This window comes from Juglans microcarpa x Juglans regia, chromosome 8S, assembly GCF_004785595.1.
Source record: "Juglans microcarpa x Juglans regia isolate MS1-56 chromosome 8S, Jm3101_v1.0, whole genome shotgun sequence".
NCBI classification, from domain to species: Eukaryota; Viridiplantae; Streptophyta; class Magnoliopsida; order Fagales; family Juglandaceae; genus Juglans; species Juglans microcarpa x Juglans regia.
This window is the reverse complement of record NC_054609.1, coordinates 4,992,577-5,013,752: the sequence shown is the minus strand read 5'-3', so window position 1 is coordinate 5,013,752 and position 21,176 is coordinate 4,992,577. Positions and strand designations below refer to the sequence as shown.

The window sequence follows — 21,176 nt, the reverse complement described above, 5'->3', positions numbered from 1 at the left end:
TTGAAAGTTAATCATGACCTGGCTGGATCAAAATCATTTGCTCGACTTCTTAAAGAAAATGTGTAAGGAATCTAATCTTTTTTTATTTTTATTTTTTGTCATTGTCTTTGTCTGAGTTATTACATAGAGTTCCATTTTGAGTTAGAGTTAGAATATGCCATCTTGCACTATTTGCTTACTATAGTTCATAGATGATTTGATACAGGTAACTTAAATGTTATATGCAAAGTTATTTTTTATGTGCAAGAGTTTGATATTTATATTCTTGTTTATTAACTTTTAGATTTGGTGTTTTATGGCACTATGTAATTAGAATGTTCTTGCATTGCTGATTATTATGATTATTTTAAAATAAACTCACTCAACAATTAGAGAAATACAAGAATGAGATAGAGGTTTACAAGGAGAAATGGGAGCAATCGGTGCAATTGGCAAAATCTATGCAATCAAATATTAACAATATGGTAGAGAAACAAAGTGAATATGATCTTCGCTTCTCAGAAATTATGACACAATTAGAGACTCATAGAAAGTCATAAAGAGACATTCAATTTCATATTTCTATTTTAGCTTGCCAAGAACAAACTTTATTTGAGTGTTTTTATGAACAATGGTACTAGATTTAAATGATGACTTTAATTTTATGCATTTTGTTGTATCACTAAAATTTGTTATTAGTTTTTCTTAATATTAATGATTATTTGGTCTTTTATTTATAAATAATGAAGAATTGTGCAATCAAACAGAATGAAATATATTTGTCACTAATCCTAAATGCATGTCACCATTTATGATGATAAATATTTGTCGCTAATTCTAAATCATGGTGTGTAGTGACGAGAGTTAGTCATTGCCAATAGTAAACAATACAGACAAATTTAACTCGTTACCTAGGCTAGACTCTAGCTTCTTATTATATTATTTGTGATAAATAGATTTTGACGACAAAAATTAGATTGGCGACGATAATAATTCCTCACAAATACTTTTCTATTACCTCATAAATACTTTTCTATTAGTAATAGTTATTGTGGTTGATATAATGTTCATATCTGAGATGACATTAATTGTCTAATGTTAATGAGGTCCAAATCTTTCGTCACAATTGTGTTAGTTTTTGCGACAATTTTGGTTTAATGGGATTTTTTGGGACCATGTATGGGACCTTTCTTATGACGAAATTGTTGTTGCTAAATATGATATTTTTTTGCAACAATGTGCTTTTGTTGTCATAATTAATAATTTTTCATGACGAGATATTTTCGAGAATGTGCGAAAATTTTTTTTCTCTGTAAAAAATTATATACGACAAAAATTCAATGTTTAGCGACGAACATTTTTCTCAATAAAAGCTTTATTTCTTATAGTGACTTCAAAAGATGGCATTTATCTCATTCTCACACTAGGTCAAAATTCTTATAATATATATTCTTATCTGAATTCTTATAATATATTATATTACTTAATATGGCCTATACATTATCCATAAATCATTATGTCAACTCTTATTTTTTAAAATTCAAAATTCAAAAATTTATAGATAATATCACATCAACACTAGTAAAATATAAATAAAATGTGAATGTAGTATATACTATTTTTACTTTATTAAAAAGAAAAAGCTAATCAAAAAGACAAAAGGGATAAGAAGTCTAGTTAATTTTAAGAGTAATATTAGATATAGTCTTAGAGTGTGTAAGTCTCGTGTATTCTCTTTGAGAAAAAATGAGGTCCATCATTAAAAAACATTTTTTACGTAGGTCTCAAATTTATCCATTTCTTTAGGAGCACACGACACTTGCACAACTCAAAACTACAAATACCATATATTTAATTTTAATGTATTAGGTATATATATTACTTTTGCTTGCATTAATCCAGGCATTGCTCATGCAAGACAGACCTGCTCTGCAGGTTTGTTGCATGTTTCATGGCCTAGTCCAAACAACAGACAGAAAGCAAATAATCTAAATTTGTATATAATCTTGAATCTGGAAAAGTACGGATTACAGGCCAGCCCATGATCTGCATGTGTGTACTTTTAAAATTGTTTCCTATAGATATCAATAGCCCACTCCCCAAATGGAGAAAGCTCTGTAGTCAAAATGGGATTAGAATAAATGATAACGGTTTCTACCACACAAAGTGATATATATGCCATGATGTTGTACTTTCAATTATAAAGATTTCCTTATTGTATAGCAAATTTGGTGTATCACATAATGTTACGTCATTTCAAGAGGTAATTTTTTGTGAATCTCTTTGTAAACGTAACAGTTATTTATACTATAACATTATGTCATTTTTATTCTATTGTGCTTAATATGACATTATTTATAATGTGGCAAAAGTGAGATAAGAGTTTTTTTTTTTTAAGAGAAACTATCATTGTTCATTCATCAGAGAAACTTACATCCATAACTAGATATATGCAGGAATATTCATATATCAATCATTACCTCATAAACCAATTAGTGCCTTTGGAACTCCACCAGTGCACTAATTTTCTTTTGTGACTTGTCTGGTCTTTACTACTGCTGATACTCTTTATAAACAAACGTCCAAGAGACATCACTCTACCTAAGCAGAGACTCAATCTCACCCTTCTTAGAAAGAGATTATTCATTCTCTACAAATAAACGTTCAAAAGACAAACTCATTTTTTATTTTATTTTTACTCAACAGTAAGGAAAACAGTAAGATATATAAATGCGAAAAATGACAGAGAATAATTTGGACCAACTCCAGTAAATTTTGAAATCTGTGACAGTGCACGTGAAGGCAACAAACTTATTTCTTTTCAGTCACAAAAGCCAAAAACAAGCTCCTTAACTTTATACATGAGTGATTCCGATGATTCGGTGCAATAAGAGTTGAGTGTAATATGTAACATAACTCCTTAACGTTATACATGAGTGAAATTCACATGGGAACAAAGACCAGGGAGGTTTTGGCCTAAAATCCCATAAAAATATATAACAATATCGCTTACAATGTATTAAATAATGTTTTGTTACTATTTCTTATTGATGAGAAGCATGGCTTGAACAAATCTTGTATATATATATATATATATATATATATATATATATATATATATATATATATATGGATTTTTTTGTTAGTTATATAATTAGCTAACAAATAAAGTATCCATACAAACAATTAAAATTAAAACGAAAAATATGAAGATTTAAAGTATATGACAATAAATGAAGCTATATAGACTAGTTAATGAGGTCAAAGAAAAAATCTATTTACAAGTGTGATTTTAGATTTTTTACACACTTAATAAATTAGTGAAGTGGGTTCCACAATAATTAAAAAGTAATAATATTTGGGTGGTATTACAGCTACCGAGAATTTTTCGAGGAATTCTCCCAACAAATATATATATTTTTCTTCTATTTTTTCATGTGTTTGTAATTAACTTATTTTTTAAGTCAACTTTGTATGTCATTCTTTAATAAATGGAATGATATTTGTTATAAAAATAATAATAAGATTTGTTTTTTTTTTTTTTTATTATTCAGGTGAGTTTATAAGTTAAATCTAAGCCATTAGAAACTCTGAAAAATCAACACTTATAATGTAACACAACGTGGCAACCATAGATTGGTCATAATATATTTGAAAGAAAAATATAAAATCTTATGAAAAAGGTCTTAAGACTCAAAAGGTAATTAATTATCTCTCATGTCATATGTTGCCACAAATTTCTTGTCATAAAGAACCTAAGCAAGAGAGACAACTTTTCTTGCATACGGATGCTGAAAACACAAGAAAATGGAAGAAATGTAAATAAATAAAATTTTCCCTTGTAAGTCAATATTCAAATTAGGGATAAAGATACAAAGCCCTAGCCCTCTTAAAGTACCACTCAATTTGCAATCACTGCTTCAAATTATTAATTTGGAACTTACTCCTTCAAAATACCAAAAAAAACACTACAACATATATACCATCTCTATAAAAATTTGATGTAAATATCCTTGACAAAAACCTAAAACTTTTAAAATGACTCTTATAAAATATTTTTAAAATTATTATTTTTATTTAATAAGATAATTTTTTTAGGGGTATTTTTTTCTATTGAAAGGGAAAATCAGATAAGTTGTAATTTTTAGAAAGATAGATATAAGTAATTTGTGCATATACAGTGTAAATTAGAGAACAAAAAAATGAAAAAAAAAAAAAACAAGAACAATTTAGGAAGAGAAAACCCCGTGTTGAGGCACATTATGATGGATACTTTTCTTAGAATAGAATCCCGGTGCCTTCAAATTAGAATATGTACTAGACTTCTTGACAATCAAGTCCTAAGATACAACAACGTAGATTCCTGTTAATCTACTTTTTAGTATACATAATAGGAGATCCTCGAATTAGATATAATTAGCCAAAACTTAAAGAAAGAAAGATAAATTAGAAGGAGAAAGTGTTTCCTTACATTTTAGAGAATCACGAGTTAGTAAATTCATAAATAAAGTCTCTTATTTATAGATAGTGAAGTAAAACTTGTGAAAAATCATAACTTTTCAATTTGCAAGGAATAGATTTAAAATGGAATACCACACTTCATGAAGTGGCCTAGCCCCAAGTGGTGCACATTGGTTTGCAACTTTGTAGCTAAGTCTATGTTTTGATAGTGGAGTGATTTGAACTACTATTCAGATCACTCTATTATTATTTAATATTTTATCATTATTTTTTACATATTTTTTACTATTATTTAATATTTTATCATTACTTTTTTATTACTATTCACAGATTATTTGATATCACCTCACTACTCAAATATAACCCAAGTCAAATTGGAGCATGATGCTTTGAGAAAAAATTTCCCATATTTAGGGGACAAGGGGCAGAACAATCTCATGGCTTTGGGGGATGCTGACCATTAAACCATCATGATAATCATGACAATGATTCACATTAATTATACTTAGTAAGTACGTTTCTATTCAAACAATGTTAAAGTCAATCTTAACTATAAAAGCCAATCGCAATTGCTTATGAGATAAAGGAGTGATGACCAAAATAGACAGCTTGAGAAAGATTGCAAATTGTTATGAAAATCTTGTGTATTTTTCCTTTGAATTATGTTCTTACGCAACCTCAATGCTAGAGCCATCTCAAGCTACAGTCACTCTTTTTGCTTTCAATAAAGGTATCCAAAGCTTATAAAAAATTAAGGGTATCCAAAGTTTTTAATAGTTTAATTCCTTTGACATGTGTAATATGATCTAGTGGTACACGTGGCAGGTAATTACAAGTTGTGTCGAGTCATGAGAGTGCACAATAATCTCAATGGGGTCACTCTCAAGGCCTGAAAATTGGAAGAGTGAGAAGATAAATTGAATACAACAAAGAGAAGAATACAAATACCATCATTAAAGAAGGGGTGGGGGGACAATTCGTCTAGATTGTCAAGCATTGCAAGTGGCATTCACCCAATATCTTAATATTAGTGAAACTTTCATTATTTCTTTTTAGTGAAAATTTCATTTTGTACCCCTATACAACACCATTTTTTCACTTTGCATTTGAAACTCTCAATTTTCACTATTTTATTTGCATGAAATGTTAAAAAGCTCTTCATTTTGATTAGATCTCAAATAACCGATTTACCCCTCAAATTAACAAAAATATTAAAATACCCTTAATTCTAAAAAATAAGGGTTTATATATATATATATATATATATATATATATATATATATATATATATATATATATATCTTTAAGTTTAAAAAATGGGTGGTGCAAAATTGATCAAATGGGGTAGAATTCGAGGGTGTTGACAGTTTAGGCAGCAATTTTTTTTTTAAATTATTATTTTTTTTCATTGACAAAGAGGAGGGAAGTGCTATATTATTACAAACCACTGTCTGTTCATAAAATGCAATATTATTTTGAGTATAAGTTGAGAAAAGAAAATTACACACCATAGAAAAACTAAAAGATCTTAATTTTAAAAAAAATAGTAATTTAAATAAATATTTTATTTCTCCTTAAATAGAAAACCACTTGATTGAAGATGACAAATGAATAATAACATTTGCATAATATCTTGATACTACTCAAGTCTTCTATTTTGCTCCCTCATTTTGACCGTTCATACATTTAATTTTTTTTTAAAAATTTTTTTTGTACTTACTGATTAAAAAAATGACTATTAATGTATTGATATTTTTTAAAAAATGTTTAGAAATGTTAAAAAAATATGAAAAAAAACAATGAAAAAAATAAAAAAGTAAATTTTGCCTAGAGAACACGTACAACGGTCACTGTTAGATGGCACCTTAGAAGCACCCATATCTTAAAACTTTTAACAAAACTCTGTGGACGTTGCTACTCACACCGAGAAAACTCACCAACACTTTGTACTGAAACGTGCTAAAGTTTTTTTTTCCCTTTTTTTTAAAGCATTTTTTTTGTATTTTTTTTATAAAAAAAATAAAATAAACTAAACACAAAACTAACAAATAAACAAACACCAATGCAGAAAAAATACAGAAAATAACACATTTCGGTTCAAATAATAAGTAGAGTTTTCTCGGTGGTACTATCATTTTCCAAACTCTATTAGTTCATGAATTGATGTAGTTCTTTCATTCCTTTAGAACCTGCTGTGGTTTCTTTGCCTGTTACTTTATTTGGATTCTTTGTTTGTGGTCTTCAAGCTCCTGTTTCTGCAACATTAGTTTAGTTTTGGAGAAAAAAACCCACCACTTAACTTAATAATTACAAGCAAGGGGGAGACAATAGCCTGTTAAATGTGTTCTAACTTCTAGGGTGGGTAGAAGTGAAGGCATATAAATTATTTGGTACCATTTCTATTTCCTATTTGTTTTTCCTTTTCACAGCTTGGTACTTTTTTGAATCTACTGTTTTTGGATGTTGGTTGAGACCCACCAAATATAATCACTATCTTGCTAAAAAGAAGATACGACTCAGTGAGAGAGAGAGAGAGAGAGAGGAACTCATAATTCAAGATCACCCAAACTGGGAATGGAGCATGCATAAGTGTGGGTCTTAATAGAGCACAAAAAGTCAAAAGCAAAAAGTGTAAAGAGATAAGATCCTTACGGCATTCTATTCAGACCAAAAACACCATAAGAAAGAAAGAAAAAGGGGTTCCCGAAGATTCTCTTGCCAAGGTTTCCCCTGTCACAACCAAGCCCCCACACGTTTATAAACTATGTTAGAATGTAATAGTGATTCTTGTGAACTGTAGGACCCATGACTTCTAATCATCCCCACCTAACTTTGCAGGACAAAAGGTCTTTTATCAGACATCCTTAATCAAGGGTATTGATCTTGATACATTTAATACTCAACCGCTTTTACTTTATGGATAGTGAAGTAACTTTTTAGAATTTTCTAGTCCTGCTCTTTTTCACCTTTGGTTGTAAATCAATAATGCAGTTCTTTGTTCTTTATCGATGAAGAAATCATATTAGCAAGATTTGCCGAGACATATTCTTAAACATGTAGATGCTTACACACACACAAACATATATCCTCATATACATACACCCACCTCCATTTTGTACATAAAAACAAAATATTGATTGGGGCTTTCCAACTTGATCAGTTCTTAAAAATGGGTGATCCCCAAGTAAGCAACAATAATGGTGAAATCATCTTTTGACGATAACCCCAATTACACAAGTGATAATGGTGTAGCTTCTGCAAGGAAACTGAATTAAAAACATTTTCACTGCCCTTTAAACAATGTAGTAGCAAGATGTCAAGAAATGAACAAAATCACAGCTTTACTTTTTCTTGATGATTTCGTTCCAAAAAAAAAAAAGAGTACTGTGAAATAATAATCGATATCAAAGCATATCCTCTACAAAATTCGGCTGGCAACGCTAAAGTATGTGGTCAATGGGTGTAAAGAGCATGGCACAATATACTACAGAATCTACAAACAGCAGAAATTCCTATTAAATGAATGACATATACATGCAATAAATGATGTCGCAAAATCCAGCTCTGGATGAAAAAAAAGGAGGAAAAAAGAAGGCACGTTGCTTCACCTTATACATTAGTAAGGAGAACCTACCGCTCTTCAGGCACATCCTTTCTCCATAGAGATCTATTGGCTCGAGCACCACTTTCATATCCGCTACTGTCCCCGGATTCATTTACTTGCTTCTCCTTCGTACAATCCTGTTGTATGCGTCCAGCTCTACGGTCCTAAAATCAATTGCAAAGACAAGCCTTGATGAGAAGTGTAGACAGGTAGCGTTACATGGCGCATTGTCCAACAATAATCATGATGCAGTTTTCACAAAGCCCGGCGTGAATGAAGTTGCAGTAACTACTAATCACATCTCTGATTGTAATATTGCATTTCAATATTTAAGTGAAAAGAAAATCAAAGCGGTTCATTGTGCGAAATTATCAGTAAATGTGGAAAACCAGAAAGCATGGGACATGTAATACCCAAACAAGGTCCAACTTCATAACCATTAAAAGAATGGAGATAAGAATATAGTCAGTGAGATAAATAAGGGCTACAAGTAAATGAAAACTCACATCACGGAAAGGGAACTCATCAGCCTCGAGCATATGTATCACATGCCCCATCTTTGGCCTTTTCTGAGCATTTGGATCCACACAGCGCAAAGCCACTAGCAGAGCACGCTTCAGAGCCCTTGAAGAAGGTTTCTCTGGTAGCCTAGGATCCAAAACTCCCTCTGCCTTCTGATTTGTAACCATGGCTTTAAGCCACTCAACTAGGTTCACCTGAAAGTTTGATTTGGCAGTTGCTATCAAAAAGAAATAAGGCTTATCTTGAGCTGCTCATAAAGTAATGTCACAAAGTATCTACGATCGATGAACACATACCTCCCCAGCAGGGCGACTATAGTCTACTGGGTTTCTCCCAGAAATGATCTCCATCAGAAGAATCCCAAAACTATATACATCACTTCTTTCATTCAACATGCCGGTACTGGCATATTCTGGAGCTACATATCTACACAACAGAACCAAGAGAATATCATTTTTATTCGCTCGTCTAGATTTCCGAAGGTCAGAATGGGAAGTGACTATGAGTTTTCAATTCAACTGACCCGAAAGTTCCCATCACACGGGTTGTCACATAACTCCTCTCTGAGCCCAAGAGCTTTGCTAGGCCAAAGTCAGAGACCTTCGGATTCCACTGCTTATCAAGCAAGATGTTGCTTGATTTTATATCACGGTGAACAACCTTGGGCTCAAGACCCTCGTGCAGGTATGTCAACCTATATTTGTAATCAAGGTTCAGTCATGGCATCCAAGAAACAATCCAAAGTAGAAGCATAATTTAATAAACATATTCGAGTCGACACATACCCTTTTGCAGTTCCAAGTATTATATTCATTCGAATCTCCCAAGTAAGAGGGCTGGAAGGCCCAACATCTCCATGGATCCATTGTTCTAGGTTTCCATTGTCAACATACTCATAAACAAGTATCCTATAACAAACCAAGTACATCACTGCACCCATGTAAGATAAGAATATTTTCCGTTTCTTCCATTTTTTATTTTCTTCAGGATGAGTAAAAAACAATTACATTATAAGTTAAGAAAATTACAAGGCAATAGCTTGTAGTATCATAAACATCAAAATCTTCTTTGGATGATGGAAGGGATTCCAGTGAATGGAATGGAAAGAAAAGGAAAGGAAATGATTAATCGAACCTTTTCCATGTTTCAGAGATGTATTTAAAGGGAAGAAGGGAATGGTTTCATTCTATTTCATTATAATTAATTAATTAATTCTTTTATATTCCTTTCATTTATGAACTCGAAAGACATCTAACTTACAGTGTTATGCATAATTAACAATGGACGGACAAGATGTAACCGAAGAGGATAGAGATACCTATGGGCTCCTTCAGCACAATAACCAAGCAATCTCACTAAATTCTTATGCCGAACACGTCCAATTGCTTCAACTTCAACCTTAAACTCCTTCTCAGCTTGTCCCCTGAACCAAAACAACTACCCCTATCAAACTTTCTGTCATAACTCCCCCAATACGAAGTACATGCAACCTTCGGTTAACAAATGCTCCAGCCGTTAATTCTCAAATTCAAAACAACAAAGAAACAAAGTAATAAAACATCAACTAATGCATGAAAGTCCCAACTGGGTCCATGAATAACATCATCACCAGCAAAAAGATAAAGATTTCGAGGATGTTATACCGACATGCAACGGAATTACCTGTTATTGAGCAAATTCTTAACTGCAACCATGGTATTATCCTCCAACACACCCCTGTAGACAATCCCATACCCACCCTCACCGATCACATTCCCATCAGCAAACCCATTAGTGGACACCTCAAGCTCTCTGAGAGTGTACCAGTGACCCCAGCCCAAATGAGAGACCTCCGGCACCGCAATGATTGCCTGGTCGCCGGACTTGGCCTCTCCGCTGCCATGAGAGGAGCCTCCAGCACGCTCAGGGTACGAAATCCGATGATCTTTCCCGATTTCTATGTGAATTCTGTTCCGCAAACCTAGCGGGCTCTCTTCCTCTGGCGGAAGAAGCAGGGGTTGAGCTCTACACAACGGCTCCGGTTCCGGCAATGGATCCGAGTTAGACGCCTGCTGGTAAGCATTTGGGTTTTGGTCCAGGTGGGGGTGGGTTGGGTTGTGTGAAGGGTCGGTTCGGATTTCTTGGATTTCTTTGGAGACGCTTGGGATGGTGGGATTCAAAGAGGACTTGTTAACGGGCTTTGAAGAAGAAGAAGGAGACGAGGAAGAACTTTTGTGCCTTGACGTGAACCAGAGAGATATAAGGAAGAGCATGAGAACTATGGCTGCACCTACGCATATACCAAGCACTACCCACAAGCGAAGACCGAAAATGGAGGTACGCTTTGAGAGCTGATCGTTTAAGAACGTATACTCAGTCATTGTTCACTGCTTCTTCCTCCCTCCAGCTTCTCCTTCTAGCTCCTCTTCTTATCTTCTTACTGTAAAATTGGTTCCTTTGTCAAACACACCCATAAAATGATAAAATTGGAGGAGGGGGGACAAAAGCGAGTGTGTGGCAGTAGGTTGATTATTAAATGTGGCAATTGGAAAATTTGCATTGCATTTGCGCAGACTGAGCGGGGGCTTTTTTTGACACCCGGATAGAGGAGCAGCCGTGATGGGACTTCTGTAATTCTGAAACTTTCAACCTTTATTTTATTTTTTTGATTTACCCTTTAAATAAAAAAAATTTAGTAAAATTCATTAGTTAGTAAAATCAAAGTTTTAAATTTCTTACCGTATTAGTTGGTACGGTCGAAATTTTTCGTTTCGGCCGTCCGACTAGTACAGGTACTATACTTATTTTGTACCGGCCAAAATACCGGCCGTACCGACCATACCGGTCATATCAGCCTCAATTTCGGTCTGTACCGGCTTATATTTCGGCCGGTACCGATCGATATTTCGGCCTGTATTTTTTTTTTTTTTCGTTTTTTTAAACTATAAACTTATTTTTTAACCCTCAATTCAGACTAGACTATTTATAATTTATAGATATATATATGTATTTGTATATAATTTATTTATATATAGACTATTATTTTAGATTATAATTTTTATATATATTTATATATATAATTTATTTATTGATCGACTATTCCGAAACGTTATCCCGAAACGCTATCTCGAAACGATACCGATACCGAAATATTTCGTTCCAGTGCCTTGACCGGTACGCTGTCCGATACGGTATTCAAAACATTGAATAAAACTGCTCGAGAAAGAGTGAAAACTTAAGGCCACTTTTATTTTAACAATTCTCTTTACTTCATTTTATTTCATCTTATTTTATTATTATAAATTTTTACAAGAAATAAAATAAATAATTTATTTTTTTCAAATCTAAAAATAAAAATAATATTAAAAAATATATTTTAATAATATTTTATTTAACTTTTAATTTTAATATTAACTCATCTCATTTCATCTAGGAAAACAAACTAGGCAAAGTAATAAAATTTTAATTTTTTTATAAATATAATAAATCTGAATAACGATTTATACAAATATGTATAAATTTCATACATGTCTTTTATAAAAAAATGAGTTTCAATATATAAATATATAAAAAAAATTAATTTTTCCTAATCTCGTTTGGATAATGAGATGATATAAAATAATTTTAGATAAAAGTTAAAAGTTGAATAAAATATTGTTAGAATATTATTTTAAAATATTATTATTATTTTAAAATTTAAAAAAATTGAATTGAGATTTGAAAATTTTGAATTGTTTATTATATTTTACATGAAAATTTGAAAAAATTATAATAATAAGATAAAATAAATTGTATTGAGATGATTTCTCAATTCAAACGGACCATAATGATACTTACATTTTTTTCGGAAAATTGACACAAAATTTATAGTGCACGCCAATTAATGGAGTATTACTAATACTAAATTACTAAGAACAAGACTTTATTCTCTGTGGAGTTATAAAGACTTATTTCTTATTCTAAGACGTATATGTTGGACATAGACTAGTGATACTTTTATCTAAAATGTTAAGGACAAGGTATATGTAAATGGACATTCCAAATCAACAGTATTTTCACTATTTTTTTTTTATATAACATATATATATTTCTTACCAAATCTTTTTTTAAATCATTTTTCCTTTAAAATGGTAATACAAATATGAAAAATGTTTGGTTTACACAAAAATATATACAAAAAAGTCTACATGCTGACATGGTTTAATGCAATTTATCAAATTGTAATTTTTTTTTATTATATGGTAAACTTGATGTATTATATTAAGACATATATATTAGTGCATAATATTTTTATATAAAATTTATGTGTAGACTTAATACTTCTCCATAAATAAATATATATATACATATAAATATAAAGTAAAATGGGATGTATATATAGGTATAAGTTGTATTAAAAAGCAGCCATTATGATATGTATATATTATGGAAAATACTACTTTGCCCTCTCATTTGTACCGTTTCATTTGACCGTTTGGTAAATTTTTTTTTATTTAGTAATTAATGAAGTGATTTTAAGTATATTGATATATTTTTTTTATTTTTTTAAAATATTTAAATATATTAAAAAATGTGAAAAAAAAAGAAAAAAAAATATTGGACGTAGGGTGGCATAATAGCTCCATTCATATAATATATATACCACTCAGCAGTAAGAGTAGAGCATAATAACCCACTCTTATAATATATGGTGTCGGCTAGATTTGGTTTGACAAATCTGTCATATTGTCAGTAGGTTTCGTTTGTTGTCTTCTCCATTCATTTGAACGTTTCAATGAGTTTTGGGAACAATTAAAAAAGATGCCGATGATGGAGGCATTATGTCAAACTAAACTAGTGTTATTATTCGGCTTTTCAAGATTAATAATGTTTTTTAATGACAAGAAAACAATGCTTTCCGCGTCTTTGTATTTTGTCCCAAAAATATTGGACTGGCATAATGTATTTTCATTCATCGGAGACTTGTTTGGAGATTTTTGGTTTGCTTCCAAGACTAACGTCTTGTTTGTTTTAAAGAAATTTTTTAACTCATCTCATTTAATTATTATAATTTTTTTAAATTTTCATATAAAATAAAATAAATAATTCAACTTTTTCAATTCTTAAAACAAAAATAATATTAAAAAAATATTTTATTCAATTTTTAACTTTTATCTCAATCTATCTTATCTGATCTGCAAAAACAAACGAGGTCAGATATGAGTTCAAGGCAGGTTTGGGGGAGTGAGATGAGATACAAAATTCTCATCTCATCTCATCTCATCATTACATCTTTTTCAAATCCACATATAATATATAATAAACAATTCAACTTTTTCAAATTCCAATTCACATTTTTCAAATTCCAAAACAATAATAATATTAAAATACAATATTTTAAACTCTCAAACAAAACACAAAATTCTCATCTCACCTCCTAAACTTGAAGTTGAATAAAATATTATTAGAATATATTTTTTAATATTATTTTTATTTTGTAATTTGAAAAAGTTGAATTGTTTATTTTATTTTATATAGAAATTTGAGAAAATTGTAATAATGAGATGAAAAGTTTTCAAAATTTTCAAAGTTTTGAGTTTGCCCTAGCATAATGTATTCATCTCAACTCATCTCATTACTATTTACTATTATTCATAAATTTTATCTCATAAATCTTATTACTATTTATAAACTATCTCAACTTAACTCATCTCATCTGATCTCTCAATCCAAATGGAACCATTATCCTTTTTCAGTTTTGGGTTGTCTCTTGTAAATAGTGACAGCAAAAATATGAAAACTCTTGGACAACTTCTTGTGCTAATAATTTGTTTGCTAGACTCAACGTGAGCTGGTAGTTGGCATTGCCTTACCGTCGGTTTATTTTTAAGAGTTATTATATTTTCAAGCTGCCTTAGAGAACACAACATCCACATTATTCTTGTAATACGATTTGATTTGTAAAGTTTATATTTATAAATTTATTTTATAAATTAAATTATACCATATCAGTAATATATTGTGAATTGATCCATGCGTAATTAGGAATAGATTTTATTTTTTATTTTTTATATAGATATATGCCCATTTGCCCTAAGCTCATCATTCCACGTCAAACCTCAGCTACAAATCCATCCAAACTATATTTTTATGGTTTGAAATCCAACCATTGGATGCTCTCTCCACTGGTGAAGGTAAGCCCCATCCAATTAAAAAAATTGTGTACGGCTTAGTTTCATGCTGGCATGAATTTTCTCATCATTTTATCAAACAACTCTTGGGCTTTTTCTATATGTCTTGACATGCTCAAAGCATTATGTATATTTAAATAAAAGGATAAAAATAATAAATCACATATTAATGTATGGTATAGAAAAAAAAAATAGAATTTTTCTCCTTAAATAAGTAATACAACCGGTTGTCATATTAGTTCAGAATAAGCATTATCGATCATGCATGTTGCTATTTATAGAGGAAATTAAATTTAAAATATAATATTTAAAATAATTTTTTTCATAGTTAACCTTCTAAAAGAGTATATTGAAGTCACTAATCTTGACTCTCACATACTTAAATTAAAAGAATATTAAAAAAAGAGGAATGACTTGTACAGTCTTAGGCATGTAAGCTTCATGACCCTTTTGAAAAAATTAGTCAAATATGAAATTTACATGAAAAAAATTATTTTTTAATGGTAACTACTATTTTTCAAAAGGAGTGCGTAAAGTTTGCACACTGTAGAATTATGATTATATTTAACATTACTCTTAAAAAAGACTATTCTGGCCTGTTATATATGGTAAGCAGTTAATTGGAGATTGGATCTTGTAACTAGTAGGAAGAGATATCTACCTATCCTTCCAAATGAGTGTACCAGCTCCATTCCCAATCCTCCAAAAGGACCATTTTTCAACTAAATTTATGGCTGCACAGACGCTCCTCCAAATAAAATAAGGTCTTGAACCCACCTTGGCGTGAAAAAAATCAGTGGAAGGGAAATACTTTCTTTTCAAAACCTATGATACTAGAGAATTAGGATGTTGTAAGATCCTCCACCCTTGTTTAGCCAATAAGGCCAAATTAAAAATTTCCAACTCTCTAAAACCTAAGCCTCCAACAGCTTTTGCCCCCATTTGATGCCAAGAAACCCAATGGATCTTATTTTCCTATTACTGCTATCCCCACCAAAATTGATGCATAACTCTATTGATTTCTCTTTGAAGAGCTTTAGGCAACTTAAAAACCCCCATACAGTAAGTAGGAAGAGCTTGTATGACTGCCTTTAAGAGGATCTCCTTTCCTGTCTGTTATAGGAGCTTTGTTTTTCCAATAGCTAATACGACTTCCAACTCTATCCAAAATGTCTTTGAATGCTTAGTACCTTGACTTGCCAACAAGGGCAGATAAGCCAAGGTATTTTCCATAGCAAGAAGTAGATTTAATTCCAACCATTCCCAAGATAAACTCTCTTGTTAGCCTCTCAATATTTGAACTGAAAAAAATGGAAGTTTTATCTTTGTTCACTTTCTGTCCAGATGCCCTTTCATAGAGGCTCAACAACTCCTGCATTTTGGCCCATTCCAATGCATTTGCACGACAAAACAACAAGCTATCATCAGCAAAGAAGAGATGATTGATACTGAAGTTACCTCTACTAATAGGGAATCCATGTATCTGTTTAAAAGACTCAGCATGATTTAATAGAGAGCTTAAAACCTCATAAACAATGATGAAAAGATAAGTAGATAGAGGATCCCATTGTCTTATGCCTCTTGTGGGATGGAACCAAGTTTGAGGGGAGCCATTAATAAGGATAGAATAAGAGACAGTTTGTACACAGTTCATCACCAATCTGACCCATCTTGCATTGAAGCCCAGCTTGCTCATAACCTCAGCCAGAAAACTCCATTTCATCCTATCGTACGCCTTGCTCATGTCCAATTTCAATGCCATATAACCTTGTTGCCCCTTTTCCTTTGAATTCATGGAATGCAAAGTCTCAAAAGCCACAATTATATTGTCAAGAATTAACCTTCCAGGTACAAAGGCACTTTGTGTAGGTGAGATTCTAGGTAGTATAAGCTTGAGCCTATTAGCAAGGACTTTAGAAATCAGTTTGTATAAGACATTACACAAAGAAATGGGTCTAAAATCATACACTGTTTAGGGCTTCTTGATCTTAGGGATTAGCACAATATGTCTCATTGATGTTACTTAGGTCACCTATTGAGTTAAGGACCTTGAGCACAGCTCTAGTAATATCATCACCCATTGTGTTCCAATGTTTTTAATAAAAAATTACAGAAAAACCATCTGGGCTAGGAGACCCCAAAGGATTCATCTGGACCAAAGCTGTACAGACTTCATCTGCTGTAAATTCCTTGGTTGACATATTGTTCATGTTCTCATCTACCTTCTTCTCCACATGAGCCAAGCATTCTACAATATCATAGGTTTAGTTGAAGAAAAAAGTTTCTGGTAGTGTTGACAGAAAATATCAGCAATTTCTCCATAGTTGCATGCCACTCCTCCATCCTCTTTAACAATCTTTCTAATCTCACTAGTCTTCCTTCTCCGGTTTGCAGTTTGATGGAAATACTTGGTATTCTGTCCCCTATCTATGAGCCAGCCTTGTTTCTCTGCTTCCATCTTATGTTGTCCTCTTCCATCAAGATATCAACTTCCTTTTGAATCTATTTAACAGCCATTGTGTGGTCACCAACATTAACATTTTGGAGCTTGGACAAATGCTTGAGTTTATGTTGAATTATTTTTCTATGCTTGCAAACCGAGTTCTTGTTCCACTTAAGCAAAGATTCCTTGCATCTCATTAGACTTTTATGCACACCCCTTAAATGAGATCCTTGCCAAGTCTACTCTTAGCTATTATAAATGATACCACTACACTCTACCTTTGATCCCAGTTGGCTTCATATCTAAACAATTTGACTCTCCCCCTTCCATCATTAGCCCTCCCCTCAGACCCACTGCACATTGACAATAAAAGAGGACTATGATAAGAAGTTTGAGCAAGTAAAACAGTGATCATGCACTCAGAAAATTTCCTTGTCCAGGCTAGGTTCCCAAGAGCACGATCCAATCTTTCTTTGTAAAGAGAGGGCCCTCTCGATTGTTGCAACATGTAAATTTGGACCCTTAATGCACAAGACTCCATAGTTTCTTTGAGACTTTCCATCTGCTGATAAGGCCTTCTAGTTGATCCTTGTTTCTCATGTTGGAACAATAGCTCATTGAAATCCCCAAAATGGAGCCAAGCTTTATCATCTTGAGGCTTTAGCATCCTCATCAGTTGCCAACTTCCATCTCTTTGAGCAGTTATAAGGTGACCATAGAATCCTGTTATCAACAAAGCTTCATTGTCCTCCTTTCTCTTCTGAGATATTGAGATGTGGTGTTGGGAATAGGAGTCCAATAGAAGCTCATCAATGCTATGCCAAAAGAAAGCAAGCTCCCCACTCAGACCTCTACTACCAACAACAAAACTTCTATCAAAACCAAGTAAGTTCCTGACTGCCTCAACCTTATCTCTTCCACACTTAGTTTCAATTAAGAAAACTACTTTGGGCTACTTAGACTTCACCCACGTGAAGTTTCCTACATGTACGAGGGTTCCCAAGCCCTCTACAGTTCTACCTAAGGCCTATCATTGCTATTGGTGGAGGCTACTTTTTGGTAGAGCTGCAAAGCAGCCTCCACCAATCCAGTATCATAATTGTCAAGAGTCAAAACTCCTTCACACTTATTCTTCTTAACTGCTCTGTCAGCCTTAGCCTTTGTAAGTGACATGTTCCTTTTCATACCCTTTTTAAAATCCATCTCATTTGCTCTCCTTAAACTGCCATTTATACCCCTTGCCCTTCTTTTCCACGTGGACACCTTAGACGTAGCTCTAGTGATTGAACTAGATAATGAAGTATCAACTGCAGGCACAACAGTCTTTTGAGGACTAGTAAAGGTGGATATCTTAGCAATTTTAGACACATTTTCCTTATTTGGTTGGGCACCTATGAAACCTTTGCATAGTTGTATCCGTGCTAGTCGTCTGCATTGTCTTTGACTTGGTATTTGTAGAAAGTCCACTTTCCATATTAGTCTTTGTTACCTTTTCTAGTTGCTTTACGGAAGGCAATTCCTGGTTATTAGCCTTAAGATCCTCCATTTTTTCCTCCTTTCCTAATTTAACTTCATCATTGTCCCCTCCCTGTGCACCTGTATGCTTCCAGTTCTGATGATGGTTATGGCTAGGAGTACCACCATATTTACGTGTATTAAAGATATTGGTATTCATATTCTATGCACGAAGCCAAAGACCATACTATTGATTTTGCAATCCATCCCCCTGTTGCTCAAACCTTTGTCTGGAACAGCCCCTTCCCTTGTGAAATAACACCCCACAATGAAAGCAAAAATTCTGGAGCCTTTCGTATTTGAAGGAAATCCATAATTGTTGATCCTCAAATTGTAGCCACCTTCCTCTCAACAAAGGCTTGTGTAGATTAACAACAACTCTGACTCAAAGGCATCTTCCCCATGCCAAACCATCTGAGTCGGCTTCCACTCTAATAACATGACCAATGGAAGAACCAAACTGCTCCCCCACTTCTTAATGCAAACCAACAATGGAAAACCAATTCATCCACTTCTAGTAGAGTCAATAGATTTCTATCAAAAAACCATGGACGTCCACTTAAAACTTTTTCCTTATCAGTCATCCATTGAGATTCTATTAAAAACTCTGGTCACCTAAGTCCTTAAACCTCACCCATCCCTCTAATCTCCACACTTGTGACATGGTTGTCCTGAAAGCTTCACTGTTGACACCTTTCTCAGATAAAATTTTTCCAATGATACAGTGTTTCCCTCGTTCCCTCCCTCCTTTGCACTATCATAATGGACATGAAAAATATTACTCTCATCCTTTGACAAGTTTAATGTTTCCCGTCTCTTTGCTAACTCGTCTGCTTCCATCCTCAACAAACCCCTGCCCCCACTCTAACAAAGAGAGACTTACACTATTGCATGAGCAAGAGTACTCCACCTTACTATTTCTCTAGAGAGAAAAGAAGGACCCCTCCTCATCTATGTATTTTAATATAAGGGACTTTATTAATGTGATTTTAATATATGTATATTTTAGATGTTTAAATGAGATTTAAAAACAAAAAAGAAGGGTATACTTGTATTTTTGGTGTTATTGATCTATCCTTTAGTATTATTATTTTGTATATTCTTAAGTTTAATCCTTTTAATCTCATCCATTGATTTGGTAGTAGGGAAATATCTTCCCATTGCCTTCATCTTAGCTGTCCATCTCTAAATTACTTGCTCCCACCGAAAAGGCCCTTGCCTTATATGAACCCCTTTGTTTTCAGTTTCTCCTTCGTGTGCTTCATCCCAAGCATTCCTCAAGCCCGTCTCTTGCATTCCAAAGGGTAAAATCCAACCAAAATCTCTTCAAGAAGAGAGACCAACACAGCTAAGCCTCTAATTTTGGATTTTATTTTCGGGGATTTTGGATTTTATTGAAGATGTTGTTAAAAAATCTTGCTTGTGTTTCCAGCCAAGAGTCCTTCTGATTTCTCTTCCATTTTGTTATGTGCAATATTTGATTGTATAATGTAAATAATTCACTTATTAGATATACCAATATCCTCCCACTCAATATCTAGAAAATGACACTCGAAAAATTGTATTAACAGATGAAGACTTACAGACTTAAATGAAGGACCCAAATGGCAGTTATCAATATCTTACCATTAACCCAATAACGGACGTGGCCCAACATGGCCCATAACAAACAAATAACATAATTGACTTAGTCTAATAAGAACTGCAGCTCAGCCCACGACCCAAAAGCAAAAGACCTAAAAGACAAACTAATTACAAGGAATATAAAAGCAACATTACGAAACCTAATTCATAACCTTAGCCTTTAGACATTCTTCCTCCCATTTTGGTGCACCTAACACACTTTCCCCCTTTAGAAAATCTTGCCCGCAAGATTAGGGTAGTGCCATCGCAGCTCATTGAGATACTTCCATGTGGCATCCTCTGTGGTGGCCCCTTTCCATTGTACCAGCAGTTCGGCTCCAACTCGGTGCACACTTTTCGCGAGTCTCCTCTATAAAATGGCCTCTAGCTCTGGTGCTAGGGTTCCTTTAGGGGTTACTTGAGGGAGAAGAGGTATCGGCTAAACCTTATCCTCTATGTGTTTCTTGAGGCAAGAAACATGGAATGTTGGGAAAATTTGGGATTCTGGAGGAAGATCCAGCGTGCATGCGACTTTCCCTATCCTTCGAAGGATCTAGAATGGTCCATAGTAGCACGGTGACATCTTCAAGTTTCTCCTCATAGCCATTGACATCTGACGATAGGGCTTCAATCTCAGGTAAACCCACTCGCCTCCTGTAAATTCTCGTTATGTCATTTTCTTGTAAACATAAACCTTCGTCTTACTCTGAGCATCTTGCCGGTTTTCACGCATGAACTTGGCTATGTAGTCTCTGCTTCGAAGCTCCTCCTCCACTGCTTGCACATGAGTAGCTCTTGGCTCGTAAGGCAACATCCTGGGTGGAGGCTACCTGTATACAACCTTGTATGGTGAGATCTGGGTTGAGCTATGCCTTGTCGT

The 21,176-nt window shown here is 33.2% G+C and overlaps 1 protein-coding gene across 1 annotated transcript; it reads right to left on the bottom strand.

The window, feature by feature from the left end:
- Positions 1–7,827: 7,827 nt before the first annotated feature.
- On the bottom strand, positions 7,828–11,107 carry LOC121244611 (probable serine/threonine-protein kinase At1g01540). Its single transcript, XM_041142760.1, has 7 exons — positions 10,229–11,107; positions 9,885–9,989; positions 9,352–9,474; positions 9,090–9,260; positions 8,863–8,992; positions 8,551–8,760; positions 7,828–8,208 (listed from the first exon to the last, which is right to left on the bottom strand). The coding sequence occupies exons 1-7, from the start codon at positions 10,924–10,926 to the stop codon at positions 8,071–8,073; spliced, it is 1,575 nt and encodes a 524-aa protein (XP_040998694.1). The 5' UTR covers positions 10,927–11,107; the 3' UTR covers positions 7,828–8,070.
- Positions 11,108–21,176: the final 10,069 nt, after the last annotated feature.